The sequence below is a fragment of the Aquarana catesbeiana genome, linkage group LG09, assembly GCF_042186555.1.
Source record: "Aquarana catesbeiana isolate 2022-GZ linkage group LG09, ASM4218655v1, whole genome shotgun sequence".
NCBI lineage: Eukaryota > Metazoa > Chordata > Amphibia > Anura > Ranidae > Aquarana > Aquarana catesbeiana.
This window is the reverse complement of record NC_133332.1, coordinates 241,285,962-241,306,507: the sequence shown is the minus strand read 5'-3', so window position 1 is coordinate 241,306,507 and position 20,546 is coordinate 241,285,962. Positions and strand designations below refer to the sequence as shown.

At 40.5% G+C, this 20,546-nt stretch overlaps 1 protein-coding gene across 4 annotated transcripts in view; it reads left to right on the top strand.

Annotated features, from left to right (window-relative positions):
• LOC141108439 (uncharacterized) overlaps positions 1-20,320 on the top strand; it is a 132,737-nt gene extending 112,417 nt beyond the window's left edge. For 3 of the 4 annotated variants that reach the window (XM_073600042.1, XM_073600043.1, XM_073600044.1), the window contains exons 9-17: positions 38-253; positions 3,072-3,149; positions 6,211-6,465; positions 7,489-7,704; positions 11,341-11,418; positions 12,964-13,197; positions 14,332-14,550; positions 17,386-17,463; positions 18,362-20,320. In XM_073600042.1, coding sequence (XP_073456143.1) covers positions 38-253; positions 3,072-3,149; positions 6,211-6,465; positions 7,489-7,704; positions 11,341-11,418; positions 12,964-13,197; positions 14,332-14,550; positions 17,386-17,463; positions 18,362-18,522 — 1,535 coding nt within the window. In that variant the 3' untranslated portion in view covers positions 18,523-20,320. The remainder of the gene's footprint in view (positions 1-37; positions 254-3,071; positions 3,150-6,210; positions 6,466-7,488; positions 7,705-11,340; positions 11,419-12,963; positions 13,198-14,331; positions 14,551-17,385; positions 17,464-18,361) is intronic. The other variant, XM_073600045.1, reaches the window with a different exon arrangement.
• Positions 20,321-20,546: the final 226 nt, after the last annotated feature.

Genomic DNA, 20,546 nt, shown 5'->3' with positions numbered 1-20,546 from the left:
ATAATTTTGATTGAAGTGTCTCTTAACTGTGCCCTAGTAAAATCGAGCACCTTTGAGCAGGAAGCATTGGACACTCACAACAAGTATCGACGTCTACACGGTGCACCTCCATTACAGCTGAGTCGGGAGTTGAGTGAGTCCAGTCAGAAGTGGGCCAATCATCTTCTCTCTATCAATGCTCTCCAACACAGCAACACCAACAATGGCGAGAACCTGTGGTATAAATGGAACTCAAGTGTCAGGGACGCGTCTGGTAAGCTCTCTGGAAACAAGGGAAGCTCTTTAAAAAAATTCTGCTTATACTCCTGTTTAGGCATATTATTATTTTTATTATTAGATTCTGGTCTGATCCCCTTACCTTTTCTTCTAATAAATGTGTCAGACCATCCAGAACTATTCAAAAGAATGCATTGCTTCAATATTAGCAACTGTCAATTGTCAATGACAGGTAAAGGCTAAGTTCACCTTTTTCAGTTAATAGCCTATGTAATCAAGGGGTCCCAGTAGATAATAAAAAGCTGCAGCTTTGTAAAATTATCAGTCATTCTATTGTCATACCTGTATTTGGCCTTGTCGCTGGGACATGAAAACCATTGGACACTCATTCCCAGCATTACAGGAGTGGATAACGATTTTCACATCCTAGCAACAAAGCAAGATGTAGTGATTTCCAACCTTGGCAAGTTTTGTCTGGCTTAGGGGGGGCCAAATGTCCTACAGGTATGACAGTAAAATCATCAAACACAGCTACACAGCTACTGGGGCCCCTTGACTGCCTAGGCGGTTTTCTGGAAAAGCTGATCTTAGCCTTTAAAAGGTTGGCCAATGTTCATAGACTTCGGTGAAAAATCTGATTAAAAAAATTAAAGGGGTTGTAAACCCTCGTGTTTAAAAAAAAAAAAAAAAATATCAAACATGCCTATACTTACCTGCTCTGTGCAATAGCACTTCAGTCTAGCAGCACTAGGGTTGCCAGTCCAAATCCCAACCATGGCACTACTGGCTGGAGTTTGCATGTTTTCCCTGTGCCTGTGTTGGTTTACTCCCACCCTCCAAAGACATGCTGGTAGGTTCATTGGCTCCTGTCTAAATTGGCCTTAGTACGGTATATGTATGAATGTGAGCTAGGGACCGTAGATTGTAAGCTCCTTGAGGGCAGGGACTGATGTGCTTGTACAATATCCACTGTGGGGGTTATTTACTAACCGAAAATCCACTTTGCACTAAGTGCACTTGGAAGTAAAGTTGCTGTAGATCCGAGGGGGATATGCAAAGAAAATAAAAAACAGCATTTTAGCTTGCACATGATTGGATGATAAAATCAGCAGAGCTTCCCCTCATTTCAGATCTACCCCTTAGATTTAGAGCGACTGCACTTCCAAGTGCACTTTGTGGATTTGCCTTTCGTAAATAACCCCCTGTGTGTGTAAAGTGCTGTGTAAATTGACCACACTATATAAGAACCTGTAATGAATACTAAATAAACTCTACCCTTCCCACAGTGTATAAACACTGCTGTGAAATAGGTTGTCACGCTATTACAGGAAGTAGAAAAATAATGTATCTAATGGGTTTTAAAACACTTTTCTTTTAAAACTGCACAGTTGGCTTATCGTTTGACCTGTTTTCTAACATGAGACACATTCAGCAAGGATGGTGACTGCAGTGGCATACAGTTAAGCTGGTAATATACTAGTAGAACTTTGAAAGGTTTTTGTTTTAAGAACATTCATTTGGCTTTCTAATCATTTGTGGAGTCATATCAACATCTGATTTCGACAACAGTGACAAGAAAATTCGAAGGAGCGGGCTGTATATTTTTTCTCAAACTAATTTACAACAATATATGTTTTGTTTTTTTTTTGTTTTTTTTTAAGAAATCATTCATTCCAAAATTGGATGTTAAAAGCAAATGAAATTTTGAAGTACTTTCAAATGACATTCATCCAGTCATCAAATGTACCAAGAATTTTCTTTGATGGGCCTGTGCCCAACAGCTACATGTTTGACTTACTACACTACTTTTGGCCCTATCCTATTGTCCATAACTTCTGAACTTCTGGTCAGAGGTCGAAACATTTATCTCCTCAGCTTTGTGTCTTTGTAATATATTACACCCTAAGAATTGCCTACTAGGCATCTTTGGGGACATAAGTGCGTCTAGATATGCTAAATGCTTATTGCGTGTCCTTTACTTCTACACTAGAAAAATGATTCTGCTATCACGGAAAGGACCCTCTCCTCCAAAAACCGTCACCTGTTAGAAATTGATCCTTTATCTTACTGACTTGTTGCTTGATGTAATCTACTGTACCCATTGTAGAACTTGTAATATCACTGTTACTGAGTACTGTTTTGTTTTTAATACTTTACTGTAAATTCAAAAACCATGTATTTGAAAAAAAAAAAATTCTTTAAATGTTCATACGAATATTCGTATGAATGTTTGTTGGAAAATCTACCAGTGTATAGGCAGCTTTAGCTAGTTGAAGACGTATGTACAGATCTGATATGATAATGAAAATCTGGTACAGTGCTAAAAAATATATATAAAATAATTACATAAACAATATTTTAGTCTAACCACAAAAATCACATGTCACTGTAAATTTGTAGTAAAGTTTCTTTTTAATGTTACATAATTCTTTTGATCTGCCAGCTGCCTTTTTTTATTAGAATAAAGTAGCTGTGCCTGCCTTTGGCGACAGCTTCAAATTATACACTGCAATAAAAGCCAACTCCCTTTATCAACTTCTACCAATTTACCCAGCACAAAAATCTCCTGAGGACATCTTTTTTTGTCTTTGAGGTTTTTAAGGTGTGTGTTTAAAGAAAAAAAATGTTAATATATTTTTCAATGCTTTTAAGAAATATATATGTGTGACAGGGATCAGTTTGATTTAAATAATTTTTAGAAGTATGTGTTGTTAATTACTTTTTCTATATTTAATAAACTAAGAAAAATATGGAAAAGTAAGCATGTAAAGGGGTGAAAAATCACACAAAAAGCTACTTTATGGAAAACACTGCCAAAATAACTCAAGTATGCTTACTCACTTGTTATATTCCAGGGTCAGAAGTTGTGGATACCTGGTACAATGAGATAAAAGACTATAATTTTAGCAAGCCCGGCTTTCAGTCCAACACAGGTGAGGTCTCTTTTGTTTTGCCTTGTTTTCTTTAAAGATTGTATTGGTCAGTTGTGTTGTATTACTTTTAGAAGCCTACGTTTACCTAAAAAAAAAAAAAAAACAAAAACAAAAAATATAAATTAGCACAAGGGACATTACTTACCTGCATTTTGATTTGTCCCTTGTGCATCTGTTTTCTACTTCAGTAGTAATCTTTCTCCTGTGATGCCCACCCCTGCTACCATAAACTTCTGATATGGTGAGGAGCTGTCACAGGGACCCATCAAGAATGCAGACTATGCCTGCCCTTTCTGCCCAGCTCCTCAATTTCTAGAAGCCATAGTACAGCTTCTATGGATGAAACAAAACCTGTGAATACCTTTCAGTCTGCCTGTCCTCCACATAACACTGAAGATAAGTAATCCCTTGTTTTAGGCAAACTTAGGTTTTGATGCTTACAAATTTTCAAACACAGCAACTAAACAGTCTCCTAATTCAGTAACCAGGCTTTGAATGTCTTTCTCAAAATTAAAAGCTTTTTAACCCTGGTTGGGGTGTTGGGTGAGCCTTGGCATACTCCACATTAAGTGCAAAACGTGAGAGAAGACACTCTGGCTATCACTAGATTCTTCAGGGTGAACCCCATTTAGTGCAGGTGTACACAGAGTGCAGGAAACTCCAGTTATAGAGGCAGTCCTAAACCAGCAACTGTGGAACACTCTCTCCAAGGGCTAAAGAACAGCAGTTACTAGGATCTCTCTCTCTCTCTCTGTGTCCTCTACTCACTGTGTCTCTGTGTACTTTGATGCCTTCCTGCAGTATCAGCTGTGAGCCTCCAGGCAGATCCTCAGTGGACTTCCTCCAAACTATTCTCAGCAACTTTAGAGATAGGCTCCCTAACTCTCCCTGAGGTGGGACCTCGATGAACTCATGCAAACTTCAGCTAAGTAACCAAGAGGACCACAACCCCCCAGGCTTAGCCTTCTCCTCCAGGAAGAGGACTCTGCTGTTCTAAGCCCCAATTGATTTATACATGCCTCAGCCCCTTATTGGTCATTCTATTCCCCAATAATTGGCTGACAGTGTATGAATATGCAAGTCCAGGGTCTGAAGTATTTGAGCCTGCAACCAACAGAACCCAGAACAGCCAAAAGCAATCAAACTTTACCCCACTGGATACAGTGGAACCAAAAGCTAAATTTGTCGCAATAATACTAGGAACCTAACTAGGAGTAAATAAGATTCCATATTTACCAGTGTGAAAATAAATGCATAACTAAATTCCTATTTAAAGGTTTACTAGTAATAATAATAAGTAAAGCATAAAGGAGGCTGATGAAAAGTTGTGGTGCAGTCACACAACAACTTCATTGTGGTCCCCTGGCATCAGAGAGTTTTTCTTTCTATACAGCTTTAGATTAGACTCAAACATTCAGACTTTTATCTTTAAAGGTGGTTTTGAATTTGATGAATTGCTTATGAAATAAATAACAGCTGTTTGTAATGCATTAATAATGGTGGTGGAATGTGAACAGTTGTATTGGGAAAGAAAATACATACTAATATAGAAAAGATGAAAGAAGCAGGAACATTTTGTAACTCTCCCATTGTTCAACCTCAAAGTGGACACATTATTATACCTTCATTTTAACTTTTAGCTAACATAAAACATTAGTGCCCCAAAGCATATATTTTTCATAAAGATATAACTAATGGTGAACATTAGTCAAACAGTTTATCAAATTAGTATTGGAGCTTGGAGATTCTAATAAACGCACCACCTCCTTTTAAATATGACAGAAAAGTATATACCCAGAGAGCAAAAAATTCAGTTTTAAGGTGCAAGAAAATCAATCAAAATCAAATTTACAAAAAATATTGAATTTTTTATTACATAGATAATATAAAACTGTTTATAAAATCGGGTCAAAACAACCCAATGGTCAAAGTACAAAAGAGTAATTACCTCTATATGTTTCACCACAAACGTGGCTTCTTCTGGAGCTTTTATAGAACCTTGTTATTAATACATTACCAACTTTCAAAGTGATCATGGTTCCAAATGATCCCCAAGACCCACCACGAGCTTCAATGAGGAATGTCTGTGCCACAGAAAAAATGAGGGAAGAACGATTGCCCTATAGTCACACCTATTGTCTCGAGAAGTTTTGCGAATTGATCGATCGATATTCATATCCTTTCCCAATTGCAAACTTTCTCTGGTGCCGGCAAATTTCAAGGTACTTGTGCCATCTGAGCACTCCCCTCTTTCAATTTGCCACTGTTCCTTAGTCCAGTGTCAATATAACACCTTTTTTAACCGGGGAAGATCAAAAAAACTTTTTAGTCAATCTATCCCAAGGGATTGACCCTTTTAGACAGGTTATGGAGCCTCACTGGTAACAGGGTGAATGGCCACAGACGTTCCCCATTGAACCTCTTGGTGGGTCTTGGGGATCATTTGGAACCGTGATCACTTTGAAAGATGTTAATGTATTAATAACAAGGTCCTACAAAAGCTCCAGAAGAAGCCACGTTTGTGGTGAAACATGTAGAGGCAATCGCACTTTTGGACTTTGACCATTGGGTTGTTTTGGCCCAAATTTTATAAATAGTTTTATATTATCTATGTAATAAAACATTCTATATTTTTTGTAAATTTGATTTTGATTGATTTTCTTGCACCTTAAAACTCATTTTTTTGCTCTCTAAGTATATACTTATTAGTCACACAGTCTTTGCCAACATGGTGGAACTTAGTGGACTAACATCAGATAATGCATTGACTGGCCTGTTTCCTATGAATATCAGTCCTCCAAGATTCTCTGGTGGAGAATCATGTGCAGGTCTTGTCCTTGGGCAGCAGAAGGATTTACCCTTGCAGTACAGTTCTAGGGCAATTTAAACCAATCTGTTGTGTCTGTAGCAGCCAATGTAATCCTTCCTTTCCCTCCGATGTACTGCATTAGGTTACCTGGGCCAGACCGGGTGACTGAGATAGTCCTTCCCTCTCACACATATTGATACACATTGCTCCAGGTTTTTAGCTTCTTCCCATGATTCTGTATCTTGTCTCTAGGTCATTTTACCCAAGTGGTCTGGAAAGACTCCAGGGAAGTTGGCATTGCCAAGGCTGTAGATGGTAAAGGAATGGTGATCGCGGTAGCCCAGTACAGTCCTGCAGGCAACATCACCAACCCCGGCTACTTCCAGAAAAACGTGCTGCCCAAGGGCACCCCAGTAACTGAGAGCACAGGAGGACCCAGCGATCGGGGGGCAGGAGCCACCTTTTATCCTTCTGGACGTGGAGGCGACTCTGGATCATCCTCTACTGGTAACTAAGATATTTCGAGGAATGTTAGGGCAAATCTGTTATATGGGATTTTGACAACAAATTGTGGGGTTGATGTAACATTTAGACTAATTTAGACTGTATTTAGCACAGTTCCAGTATACCCTATGTTACCAGTTCTCTAATATTATGTGTTAACCAGAGTTGTTCTTTACCCTCTAGGTTACTTGAATGTTGCAAGGAAAGTTCAATCAACAGATATTGATGATGGGCAGTGTTTTATGGCGGGCTGGGAAAACCTTGTGCGTGAAAAAGCAGTAGAAGTACATATACAAAATGCCAAAATATGGGGCTTTTTATTGACCTCATAAACAATATTTTTTTTTAAAGTAAGAATTTTATTGTTCACACATTTTCATTAAAAAAGAGCATAAAACATCAAGGCCAACATACTGTATTGTTTTAATAATCACCCATTGCCTATTCCCCACATTCCCACATCACAATGAAATAATCACATTTACATTCACATATAGTATTTATCACTGTGAAACTGATCCAACGCGTTTAGAAAAAAACTCTATGTCAAGTGTTTGGGATGAGCTAGATTTTAGTGAACCTCGGTACCTATCATCTGAGAACAAACAATAAATATAGTCTCAGTAAGGAAGCCCACATATTTGCCCGGGTGGTCGTACGAGAGGGAGCAAAAGAACCCCAAAAGTGCCCATTACAGGGTGAATCACTTATAGAGGAGACTATGTAGTATGGCTGCCCCACACAGTGTGCCCATTCCTCCCCTTCATTTTGAAATTTTGTATATTGTACTTACTGTAAGGGATGTTGCCATTTTTTGTACACCTATCACTTCATATACAATTTAAGAAGTGCTATAGATGGTTGGGGGCACTCATTCCCTAGAGTGGCATTAGTAGTGTTGTATATTGGGGAGGGAATCTAGCTATTTCTGACCAGCCTACATTTTCCAGCTGCTGTATCAGCAGTTATCAAATTAGGAAATGTTCTGCTGTCAGGCTGGTAAGCAGTTTTTTTTTCTTTGTCTAGTAGACACAAGAACATTTGCACAGGAGTTCTTGAAGGCAAATAACAATTACCGGGCCATGCATGGAGCAAAACCCTTGCAGCTGAATTCCAGAATTAGTCAGGAGGCCCAGAAGTGGGCAGAGCACCTTCTGACACTGAAAACCCTGAAGCACAGTGACACTTCCTATGGGGAGAACATCTGGGCTAAAACAGGAAGCCCATCCATTACAGTGGCAGGTAAGTGATAAAAACGACTGGAAAACAATCAATGATAAATATAACACATCCATGCTTTAAGGGGCACTGTACAAAAAAGTTTTTAATAATAACAATTTATGGCCATGTAGAGTTTTCAGAACTTTCTTAGTTGAGAAGATATTTGAAGGAGGTGTAAACCCTAACTGGAGGACACAGTTTGCTAAAGCACAGTATAACGTAAATAATTTACACTTTTATAAATATAGAAAATTCTTGTTTTCACCCCCTAGTGCTTTTGATCTTCTGCAGCTTCTGTGCCACCACTTCATATCTACTGAACATGCAGTGCAGCAGCATCTGCACACCATTGCTCAGGGCAAGCGTCCAGATGGTGACAACCAAGGACCATGTCTGGCCAATGAGCAATCTGTACTCCTATTGTAGTCTCCAGTGAAAAACAGGGTGACAACGTAGGAGAGAATTTGAGAGACAGGGACACCTGAGTGTTGTCACCCCATAAAAGGTAGTGCCTGTACAAGACTTTCATGGCAGGATAACCAGGTATTATTTTAATGAAATCTGTAGATTTTAGAAGATTATTTAAAAAAGTTATTTTTCAATTGTTAAAGATTATATATATTTCTGTGATTGGGTTTACCTCCACTTTAAAATTGAGAAAGGAGCAGTGTCCTCACATATAAACTCAGAATTATTTTAACATTTTTATCTGCAGTATGTAAGGACTTTTTTTATAAGAGTTGAAAAAAAGGAATCTTATAAGGACCTTAATTTAGCATAAAAGCTTTGGCCTCCACCTGTTCACCTGAAGGTCACAAAAAAGATAAAAAGAAGAGGGCGCACCAGCCTTTTGCATTATCCCAAGATAATTTATTGATAAAAAACAGTAAAATACTACTCACAAACATGTGATGAATAAAAGCCTGTAGAAGCCACCAAAATTTGGCAATCCAGTCCTGGAACCGACCATCTCCACAGAGCAAAGGGGAAGACATTAGAACCACTGCTGGCTGACACGTTTCAAAGGAGTACTTTCTTGCTCAGAGCCTTTTCACCTGAGGGCCCTATTTTGTTTTTACCAAAAGATCTTTCATTTGCCTCCTTAGGCTTCATTCAAGCAGTTGTACAGCATTCAGAGCCTGCATAATGCCTCCCCCTGGACCTGCTGCCACCACGAACAGCTGCCCATTGAGATGAATGGGAAGAGGTGGATGTATGCGTGTGGGTGCTTTACGCAAACCCCAGTGCTCAAGCATGCAGCCGCCTCTTCCTTTTCATCTCCATGGGTGGCTGTACGCGACGGCAGCAGATCCCTGGAGATACATTACACAGGTGATGCACGCTGTACAGCTGTGTGCATGAAGACTTAAAAAATATTTCTTTCTATCATGTAAATGGATTTCTAAAAGAGCCATGACCTGATTTATAACTATAATTCCCTTTTTTTATTTTACACTAACCTCTCCTTACCTTTTTATGAATAGAGCACCCATATGAATTATTTTTGCAGCTAAACTCACATGTCTGATAGGCATGTAATTGGCACAGATGCTACACAATTAGCTAGCGAATTCCTTTTTGCTTCCATTTTCTTTACTCGTGTTTAAATGAATCACAGAACTGATATAAAAATGGCGGGGTGGGCAGCAATGCTAGTCCAGCTTTTACTAGATACAGATGATTGACCTGCTGCACTTTCTCTTAGCATATCCTACCCTCCTTGCCACTGTAATCAATCTCTGCGCCTCAATGGCCCACGCAGCTGCCTAATTACATTTCCACACTCCTTCTTTTCCTGCACTGCCTGTTGTTTAATCTGTAAACCTGAAAGTGGAATTAAACCCAAAAACAAATATCTAATATATTAGTAAGCTTAACAATGTGGTGGCTGCATTAGTTTGATATTTTTTTAATCCTTTTTTCCACATGGGGGGTCTGGCCAATAACACACTTCCCATCTTGGGGTGTCTCCACTCTGGGTGGAGGAGCAACAGACACCCTTGGGCATCAGCATTGTCAGTCTTTGAAGAGGGTAGTGTTAAATGTATTAGCAGATTTACTCTACTATTAAATAAAAGCTCAACTCCAGCTAACACTGTTTATACGGTTACTGCAACATTTTTTTTTTCCTTTTGGGATAAATTCATATTTCTGACTGTTGTAAGCACACCTGTCAGTGTTAAATTATTTGTCTCAACCCTCTAACTGTCATTTTTGCTGGACAGCTTGGTCTTTTAGGAAGTTGAAAAATAATAGAAGGGTCTGAGCTGTTAGGCTACTTTCATACCGGGGCAGGGGGGGCGTTAGCGGTAAAGCGGCCCTAATTTTAGGGCGCTTTACCGCTGTAATAGCGTTGCTTTTCGGCCGCCAGCAGGACGCTTTTAACCCCCCGCTAGCGGCCGAATAAAGGGTTAATAGCGCATGCAAAGCGCCACTGCCGAAGCACATTGCAGACACCTCGGCCCATTGAGTATAAGGAGGAGTTGTGTATACACTGCTCCCTCACCGCCCGAAAGATGCTACTTGCAGGACTTTTTCTAACTTCCTGCAAGTGCACCGCTCAGTTTGAAAGCACTCAGGCTTTCACACTGGGGCAGCAGGGGAGGCATTTATTAAAGCGCTTTAAAGGCCCTTATTTTAGCCCTTTAGCACCTGAAAAACGCCTCAGTGTGAAAGGGGTCTAAGACTTTTTTCTCTATGTTACATTATTGCGAATCCAGCTGGAGGATTAGGAAGAAGTGTCAGGGACAGCTCAAATATAACAAGCTATTTAACGCACATGTCTCCACCTATCAAAGCAGTTGTTGCAGTTAAAAGCATGCAAAATTTTGAGGCACCCCAGTCTAAAATGTAAAAAATAATAAATAATACTTATCAACGGGAAAACAGAGTCTGGGACAATGCACACAACCACCTTGATGAAATTAAATTTATATCAGGGTCCCCCTTTCACCTCAGAGGTCCCCCATCACATCTGAGATCCCTCATCATGTCAGAGGGTCCCCTATCACATCAGAGTTATCTCTATACATCAGATGCCCTCTATATATGAGTGTCACAGTCACATAAGAGTCCCCCCTTTTACAGAGCCCCCCTATCACACAGTCTCTTCTTCACATCAGACCCTTACCTTTAGGCTCCAGCAGGGCTATAGAGGGTGGGAGGTGGAGGAAGCCTGGGGTAGGCAGACTTCTGTCTTCTCCTGAATACGGCGGGCAGCCCTGCTTGCCATCTGCCCTAGATCAGTCATTTGTTGCCATCATTATAGCAACAGATGAGGTTGTGTCTCCTGGCTGTAGAGCGTCATTGGTTGTTATGGTGCTGGTGGTTGGCCTGCTTCCACCATGGCAACTCATGATGCTGATCCAGGGCAAATTGGGTTCTTGCTCCTGGCACTCCAGGGAACCCAAACGGCAGCCTGGTAGAGAAACACTGAGATACACAAATACATATCTGGCTTTATGCAACAAATGTGGCTGACTTTATGAGTGCTGTATTATGGAGTATCCCTCTTTTGCTGCGAGGGACGCTTGTTGGTGCTAGGGGGTCTCTTGTGACGCTACAAGGGTTGCCTCTCTTCCATCTCAGAAAGTTGGAAGGTATTGGCAAAGGGGGGTCATATTTTATATAACAAACTTTTTTATTGTGTCTTTACAGGTCAAGAAGTGGCTGATAGCTGGTACAAAGAAGAAAAGAACTACAACTTCTCCAAACCGGGACATCAGCCAGATACCGGTAAGTTGTAGAACCAGATCAGAAAAGGCAAATATAAATACTAATTCCAGTTATTGTCTTTAGCTTTCACAGTGATATAGAATACAGTATATGACCAGGTAGTCAATGCCATGGAGTGCCTCACTTCCCACCAAAGTTCACAAAAAAAATAAAATAATGGTATGTGTTAACTAAAAAAAAGCCTTGGTTCCTGCAGCAACTTGTTTTACTAAATGGAGCTATATCCCCATCTTGTGGACAAAGGTAGCATTGTAATTCACCAGTACGATAGGTGAAGGCGCAATACAATTGCAGAGTGCACACAGTGTATTTTATGGCACAATATTTTGAACTTCACTGCTGACAGTACAAAGTTAAAGCTTTTAAAGTGGATATAGAGTCAAAACTTTATTTTTTGTTGTACCCAGAGCAGATGTCTCCACGGGAAGATTGCCCCTTGCCCCTTTTTGGATTTCTGTCGCTTTCTTTCTTGGTGTCAATAGACACCAGTACAAATATAGGGTGAGACTCGGACACCAAACCAATAAAAACTTGACAGAGGACCTAACCCTCCCCCACTCTATCCAGTACAAAAAATTGCCTAGAGATAGATACACTTTAAGTTAAGCATTCAGAGTCAGTCTTGTCCATGTCTCCGCTTCATTCCTGCTATGTGTGTGCATGAAAGCTGAAGCTTAATCTGTTTGTATTTTACTTTCCCTGGTCCCCCCCCCCCCCCCTTCATCAACATGCTAATATAATGTTTGAATAAAAGTTTTCTATTTTTATTACATACCTTATATTAGACTCAATGACATCTTTACTGGGTATCTGTGCAATGCAGGCCGAGAGACAGGCAGGTGCTGTACATAGCTTCCTGAAAATATGTCAGTACCCTGATTCCGTACTCCTCTCAAGAGCCCACAAGCAGCGGTCTGGCTCCAGGGAGAAGTAATGCAAATATTAAAATGCCTAGGTAATGTCCACATGTGGTGCTGAGCCTCCATGATTGAAAGAACTGAAGTGCTGGTTCAAATCCCGACCATGACACTACCTGTCTGGACTTTGCATGTTTTCCCTGTGCCTGTGTGGGTTTCCTCCGGGTACTCCGGTTTCCTCCCATGTACCAAAGACCTGCTGGTAGGTTCATTGGTTCCTGTCTAAATTGGCCCTAGTATGTGGTGAATGTATGTAGGAATGTGAGTTAGGGACCTTAGATTGTAAGCTCCTTGAGGGCAGAGACTGATGTGAATGTACAACATATAGCTAAAGCACTCTGTAAATTGATGGCGCTATATAAGTACCTGAAATAAATACAAATAAAATAAATAAGTGCAATACATTTAAAAGGGGCAGGCCAAGAACAGTAATGTGGTGAAAAATGTGCAATATGATACTGGACGTCCTCCAGCCAGGAAATGAATCGGAAGTCTATTTGTGTAATGAAGCAGGCCTGCTTTATTACACAAATAGGAAACTTCTCCTTTAACCAAAAATCCCCAAAATCCCATCTTATATTTTGGTAAATTCTTAGTAAATGACACCTTTTCATCATTCTTGTTGCAGGTCATTTTACGCAGATGGTATGGAAAACTTCCAAGGAGGTTGGCGTTGGTGTAGCTTCCAGTGGGAAGGGAATGTTCATTGTGGTGGCCCAGTACAACCCATGTGGCAACATCACCAACCCTGGATTCTATGCCCGCAACGTTCTACAGCGGGGATCAAAGGTGACCGACGACGATGATGATGAAGATGGCTTTGTGAAGGACTCTGCTGTCAATGGCATTGTTGCAATTCCAGGTATGGACCAGAACACTAATGATACCCAAACGTCTGACATTATTATTATTTTTTTAAAGCCGCCATTCAGTACCACTCAAGTGGCATGTGTTACACGCCACTTCTTTCTATCGACCACTTATCCACTGAACCCTGACACTGTCATATATGTTCCCTTAGTGGACCCTTGATCCCATGGGATCCAAGTTTAATCAACATTCTGTATTGCATTTTACTGACCTGATAACTCTTCTATGGTGGCGACATAACTTCTTTGGTTTTATCTAACTGAGATTTATATATGGACTCTGATCATTGTACCGTTTGGCCTTTCAACATATGCCTATTGAGTTCATTTGATGTTCTAGCACATTTGAGTTATAAGCTCTGTAAAGATTACAAGGTGGATCCTGAAGAAGCCCTCTTTCTGGGCAAAACATGTTGATCCATACACCTCGTACCGTCCAGACAAGCACAGAAGCTTGTAAGACATTTGTCTAGTATTTGGTATCTCTGCACGGAGATTACACTCCTGCCATTTCTATTAATCATTTTGTATAAATAAAATATGTGATTTTATGCTTTTTTTTTTTCTTATTACATTGACTCCGGCACTCAAAAATCCCCATTTCCCATAGTCTTCCCCTTGGGAGAGGCAGGGGTTATCTCTTTTTCCATATTCACCTTATATAGGGGATTGTGCCAGAATTTTTAAACAAGCTCCCCCATCCAGTACTCATTCTATATTTTAGTTGATTAAAAACATTTATTTCAGTTTTGGTTAGAAAAATAATTTCATTCAAAGTTGTATAGGACAAGTATAAGTAATGCAATGTTTCTTAATATTAGCCTCCCTTAATTCCCTTGCATGGCAGTATAATACTGGGTGAGGACGAGGCTGAACTCTTGCTTTATCTGTGACCATGATGGTAGGAGCAGAGTGATAACCTCATCAGTATACTCCTGCTCTCTTACTAGTCACAAGCTGAGCCCGGTCCTACAACAGGCTGTATCGATTAAATGCAGTGTGGTGTGCAGTGATTGCAAGACCTGGCTGTACTGTCTGGAAGGGATGCCTGGATCACAAAACTGGCTGATATTGCAGTTTCTGTACATTACTATATATTTAAAAATGACAAACTATGATTTTTCCAGAAAAAGATCTAAAAACATTCCGCAAAGACCTACTGAATGAGCACAACAAGTACCGTCGCCTTCATGGCTCAGGAGCACTGCAGCTCAGCACGTCCTTGATGCAGGAAGCACAGAAGTGGGCTGACCATTTGGTTGGGATGCGTGCTCTTCAGAACAGTGACTCAGAACACGGAGAGAACCTCTGGTACCGCTGGGGCACAGACACTAGTCTGCCAACAGGTAAGTGCTCAAAATCCAACTGGTGAGTCCATTTGACAAAGTACTAATTTGCCCCTTGAGTATGTCAGTACAGGTGTGTATGGTCATTGTATAGAGCTGTGGTATAATTGTCGCATATTAAAGCAGATCTGCACCTGAGCTCTTTTTATCCAATAAAAAGATTAAAAAAATTAAATTTCTTTACATAACATTTTGGCCAAAATATATTCTGCTACATGTCTTTGGTAAGGAAAAATCACAATAATGCCCCGTACACATGATCGGTCATTCCGACAACAAAATCCATGGATTTTTTCCGACGGATGTTGGCTCAAACTTGTCTTGCATACACACGGTCACACAAATCTTGACGGAAATTCCGAACGTCAAGAAGGGCATGTACGACGAGCCGAGGAAAATGAAGTCCAATAGCCAGTGCGGCTCTTCTGCTTGATTCCGAGATTCCGTGGAACTTTGTGCATCGGAATTTTGTACACACGATCGGAATTTACGACAACAGATTTTGTTGTTGGAAAATTTGAGATCCAGATCTCAGATTTTGTGTGACGGAATTCCGATGGAAAATGTCCGATGGAGCCTACACACGGTCGGAATTTCCGCCAACAAGCTCCCATCGAACATTTCCCATCGGAAAATCCGACCGTGTGTACGGGGCATTAGCGTATATTGATTGGTTTGTGTGAAAGTTATAGCGTCTACAAACTATGGGATATATACTGGAATTTTTTTTTTTTTTTATACTACTAATAGCTGTGATCAGTGACTTAGGCTGGCCATACACCATACTATTTTTCCTTTAGATTTACCAATACCATATAATATGAGGTCAAACCTAAACCCTTTTAATTTGTATGCAATCAGGCAGGCCCTTGCACTACATAGTTGAAGGTAAATCTACAGGAAATTGAATAAGAAAATTGTATAATATATGGCCAGCCTTATAATGGAACTGCGATAGTGGGGCGGGCAATCTGACACTAACTGATGCTGGGGGGGGGGTGAACTGATTAACTGGTACTGACATCAATCGTGACACTAATATAATGATCAGTGCTAATATGCACTGTCACTGTACTAATGACAATGGCTGGGAAGGGGTTAACATCTAGGGTGATCAAAGGGTAAAATGTGTGCTTAACTGTGTTTACTATGTGGTGTTTTACTAAGCAATGTACCGTTTTTTACCCAGGGAGAAAAAAAATGGCACATAGCTGCTGACAGTAGAGAGCCCTTGTTTACTTAACCAGGGCTCTCTTCTGTCATTCGCTCAGCCAATCGGTGGGTTCCAGCCATAAATCATTGGTCGGGACCTGCTGATCGGCTTGTGCTGCGTCGAATGTACCTAAGCATTTGGCAATCGGTTAAAGCTCCAGTTGTACCTTCAGTTTTGCATAGTTGTATGGTTTCCTCTCCTGTACTGAAAACGGCTTACTCTGATTTAAAGCCGTATTAAACCCCAAAGGAAACAATTATACTATTGTAACTTACCAAGAGTTACAGTAGGTGTGATGGCTGCATTCGTTTTCTTTTTTATCTTTCTTTCTTTGATTTTTACCTAGTGATCCTGCCAGTAAGTCTGTTGTTTTTCAACAGAACAAGCTTTCCTGTTGGTGTAGCAGCTAGGAGGTTGAGACAAACTATTTTACAACTGCCAGAGGGTGCTTACAATGGTCATCATTTATTTATGTATACATGTAAAACCTTTATCCCAAACTGTAAAGTATTAAACCCAAAAGTAAACATTTATTATATTTCAGGTTACCAATTCTTAGATGTGATGGCTGCATTTGTTTTTTTAGGCTTTCTTTCATTTTGAACTGGCGATCTGGCCAGTATGTCTGTTGTTTTTCAACAGAACAAGCTCTCCTGCGAATGTAGTAATTTGAGAATAACCATTTAACACTGTCAGGGGTGCTTACAGTGATCAGCTTTTATTTATTTATGTAAAACCTTTATCCCAGATGGAAAACTCTGTGAACCACTAATTATAATGCAGGAGACATGTTCCTAAGCACTCCCGCTGTGGCCTTCTCATTGTCTTTCACATACTAAATACCAGAAGCATAGATGTGCATGGGGGTGCCAGGCGTAAATATGTCATTTCCTGGCCCATTTTCTAAATGAACACACTCACTTACTGTGTCCATTCATAACTGAAGCATAATAAACACAGTTTACTATGCTTCAGTTTGTGAATGAACAGGAAGCCACAGAGCACTTCCCCATTCCTTCATTGTCCAGTGCAGCTGAGGCTGCAGAGGAAGACGTGTGTTTGAGATTTGGGGTGCACACCCTAATGCAATAGGCCACACACACCTATGACCAGATGCATTTTATATGCATTCAAATTGGCCATTTAAAGTAGTTCTTAAGTCTTAATGTTTTTAATCTCGATACATTCTAAAATATGGTCCAATACTAGTTTCCCCGCTCCCTGTCCCTAATCATATACCTGGGTCATCTCTCGATCCTACGCTGTCCTGTGTGCAACTCGGCTCTAATTTACAGGACACACTGAGAGCAGCAGGAGCCATTGGCTACTTCTGCCATCAGCCAAATCCTGTGAGAAGGGAACAAGGGGGCAGAGCAGAGCTATGTTGTGTGTGCCTCTGGACGCACACAGCCCGACTCAGGAGCACACCCACATGAGTGCCCCCACAGTTCACAGCTTGCTATGGGGACACTCATAAAAAAAAGGGGTGGGGGACTCCAGAAGAGGAGGTAAGGTAATACAATTGCACAGAGCAGGTAAAATAACATCTTTTTTATTTTTAAAGAAAAAATATGACTTTAAGGTAAGAGGGTCAATGAATTTGATGTGTTTCTGTATTTCAGGGAAGGAAGTGGCTGAGTCTTGGTACAATGAGATCACAAAGTATAATTTCAGCACTCCCGGATTCCAGAGCGGGTCAGGTAAGTGATGAAAGTCTTTAAAAAATGACATCAGGGTTCCCATCATAGTCCTCTTTACATCAGCATTCCCCCTTATATCAGAGTCCTCATTATAGTCCCCCTATAGGTGTGTGCAGCCTATTGGATTAGAGTGTGCCCCCTAAAGCTCAAACACGTGTGTGTATGTGTGTATGTCTACATATAGATGACCCCATCACATTGATCTCCCTCCCGGCACAGTGAAAGATAAATGTGTAAGCACTTCTCATATGGCAGAGCCGGTAAGAGGGAGATATTTCCCATCTTCCTGCCAGCACACAGAGCAATAATGCTAATAGGCATGGAGTGATCATGGTGTGCCCAGGCACATCTGGCACACCCTGTGCACATGCCTATAATCCCCCCTGATTTCAGAGTCCCTATTATATTTCCTTGTACAAAAGGGTCCCCATCAGAGTCTCCTTTACATCAGGGTCCTCTTTAGTGTCCCCCTGACATCAGAGTCTCCATCAGAGCTCCCCCTCACATCAGAGTTCCCATTATCGCTCCCCTGATGTCAGGGTCCCCATTGGATTCTCTTTTAAATCCGGGTCTCCATCAGAGTCCTGCTTACGTCATAGTACCCCCTTAGATCCAGGTGCAGTATGGAGAGGGGTTGAAGCAGGGTCCATAGGCAGCCTCTCCTGACCTTGATCCTCAATCTGGCACATTGAAGATATGCTGCTGACCATAGCTGAAGGCCAGATAAAGTCTTGTACCTAGCCGGACATAGCTTGGAGACCCTTGATTTAAGTTAAAATAGATTCATGTGTGTCAATTTCAACCCTTTCCTGATCTGCTTGTACAGCTTGGTTACTATGACAACTCTCTAAAAATGACTATCCCTTTCTGTCATCTCACCGATCTCTTCTGTCCCCAGGTAACTTCACCCAGATGATCTGGAAGAGTTCCAATCAAGTAGGCTTTGGCCTGAGCACAGACAACAAAGGGATGTACATTGCCGTTGGCTTCTACGACCCCGCCGGCAACATTGCCAATAAAGGATACTTTGACGATAACGTCTTGCCCAAGAAGAAGTGATCGAGGATCAGGAAATCTTTATCTCTTTTTATTATGCCAAACACCGTCCAGAATCCAAACTAAGTGGGGGCTTCATCTTGTTGGCAAGAGAGTGAGCCCTCTCCTGGATTCAGATGAATGTAATTCTTACCTTCCCTGGAACGAGATAATATAATATGGTGCCCATGCCATACAGGGACAGGGATTTTATATGGTAAAAAATATCAGTCTTAATGAAGTTTTCTAAGCACCACTACGCTTAAAGAAGGATGCTAATGTTGTTTTACTTTTTTTTTCTAATACGGCTACTGAACATAACCCTATTACAAATTTGGGAAAACTACGACCTTACTATTTATGATCTGCCCATGGTACATTAATTTGCAGTTCTGTTGCTGTGTATGCCCATACCTTTTCCTTAAAAGTGTGTCATAGCTGATTAGGTCTGAGTCACTAAAAAAAAAAAAAAAAGACAGCAAAAAGGGTGCCTCTTGTACCCCTGGTAGTTACGGTACACCATATCTCCTAATTGTTCATCATTTCAAAGCAACTTTATATCAGACCAACAGATGTGTGGACCAATAGGACAGCCGTTCACAAGAAGCTGAAGGATGCTGAGCCTGACTCATGAGTTGAAGACCTCTGAATCTGGTTTATGGAAGTCTACATCATTAAGCTTCCCTCACCCCAACTTGGAGATTTTGTGGCCAGAGTTTATCTTTCAGAACTGTATAGTATATAATTTTTAACTCCGATTCACCAAATTAATCTTAATTCCCTGCTACCATTATTATCCTGAAGTCATTAAAGACAAGTAATACCTCCAATTTCATGTAAATTCGGACTTCTATCCCAAAATACGAGTTGCCTGGCTATAAGGATAATCCAATCTGCTTTTTGAGTCTCTGACCCAGAATGGTTATAAGGGTCAGGTCTTCTGTCTTTATGCTACAGCGAGCCTGTAGAATATTACAGAAGGCACTAGCTGTGTTTCTCCCAGTACAGGTTTCCTTTAACTTGTATTTTACAAAGATGATGAGGACAGAGTAGAGCGGTAGCTCTCTTGAGCCCACTTATGTCTTCATGCAGCCCTGTAACATACAGGACATGGAAAAACTGCCATCATAGATAGTTCACCCTTTAAGGTGCCTTTGTGTTTGATAAGCCATGCTTTTCTATATGCCTCCCATAAAACATATACACAGCCAATCATGTGCAATTAGGCCATGGTGATCAGCCAACGCAGGTGATTGGTCAACATAACGTGAATTTCACATCTGCATGAGCTCATATGTGAATGCTAAGGCATCATTGAATGGTACCCATAGCTAAGTGCACTTTACCAATTCATCCAACACAAACACGTGACCCTATGTGAAAGAACTGCCTAATAACATTCAAGTAGAAAAAAAAAACCTACCCTAAAAGAAAAATCTGATGTAAGTTTTTGTGCAGTCTATGTTAGCTGCCATTTCAGGTTGAAATGGCAGTTGGCAGTATTCTCTGATGGGGTTACTAGACAGGAAGTCACCTTTGTCTTGGAAAATATTACTACTACATTTTTTTTTTTTAGTTACATTTAGGTTTTTTTTTATGTTAAATGAGCGCCGGAAGGTTTTATCCACAAAACTATTTTACTTATGCTGGCCAGCCATAGTCAACCTTTAACTGACTTCTCCATTGGTCACATCCCTGACGTTGGTTACATTGCACTTATAATCTGTTACAGAAGGATATTGATTTACAAATGCATTTTTTTAATGTGTTAAAGATTGTGTTTGTTTTTATTGACATAAATGTGACCAATTCTTAAACTAAACCTTGACTTTTGTTGGGTTTAATGGCTCTTTGAGTAAGAATTTGTTAATATAAAAAATATGTACCTCTTGATTTGAGTTGGGGGCTATTTTAGACTACACTCAGTTTTGTCACACCCTTCTATGCTCTTACATGTTGTGATTTCAAAGGCAGAGGTGTTGTCACTTGTTGCCTTGGGATATGTCTCCAGGCAAGGGTACCTGTGTACTTCCAAACCATCAAAGTAC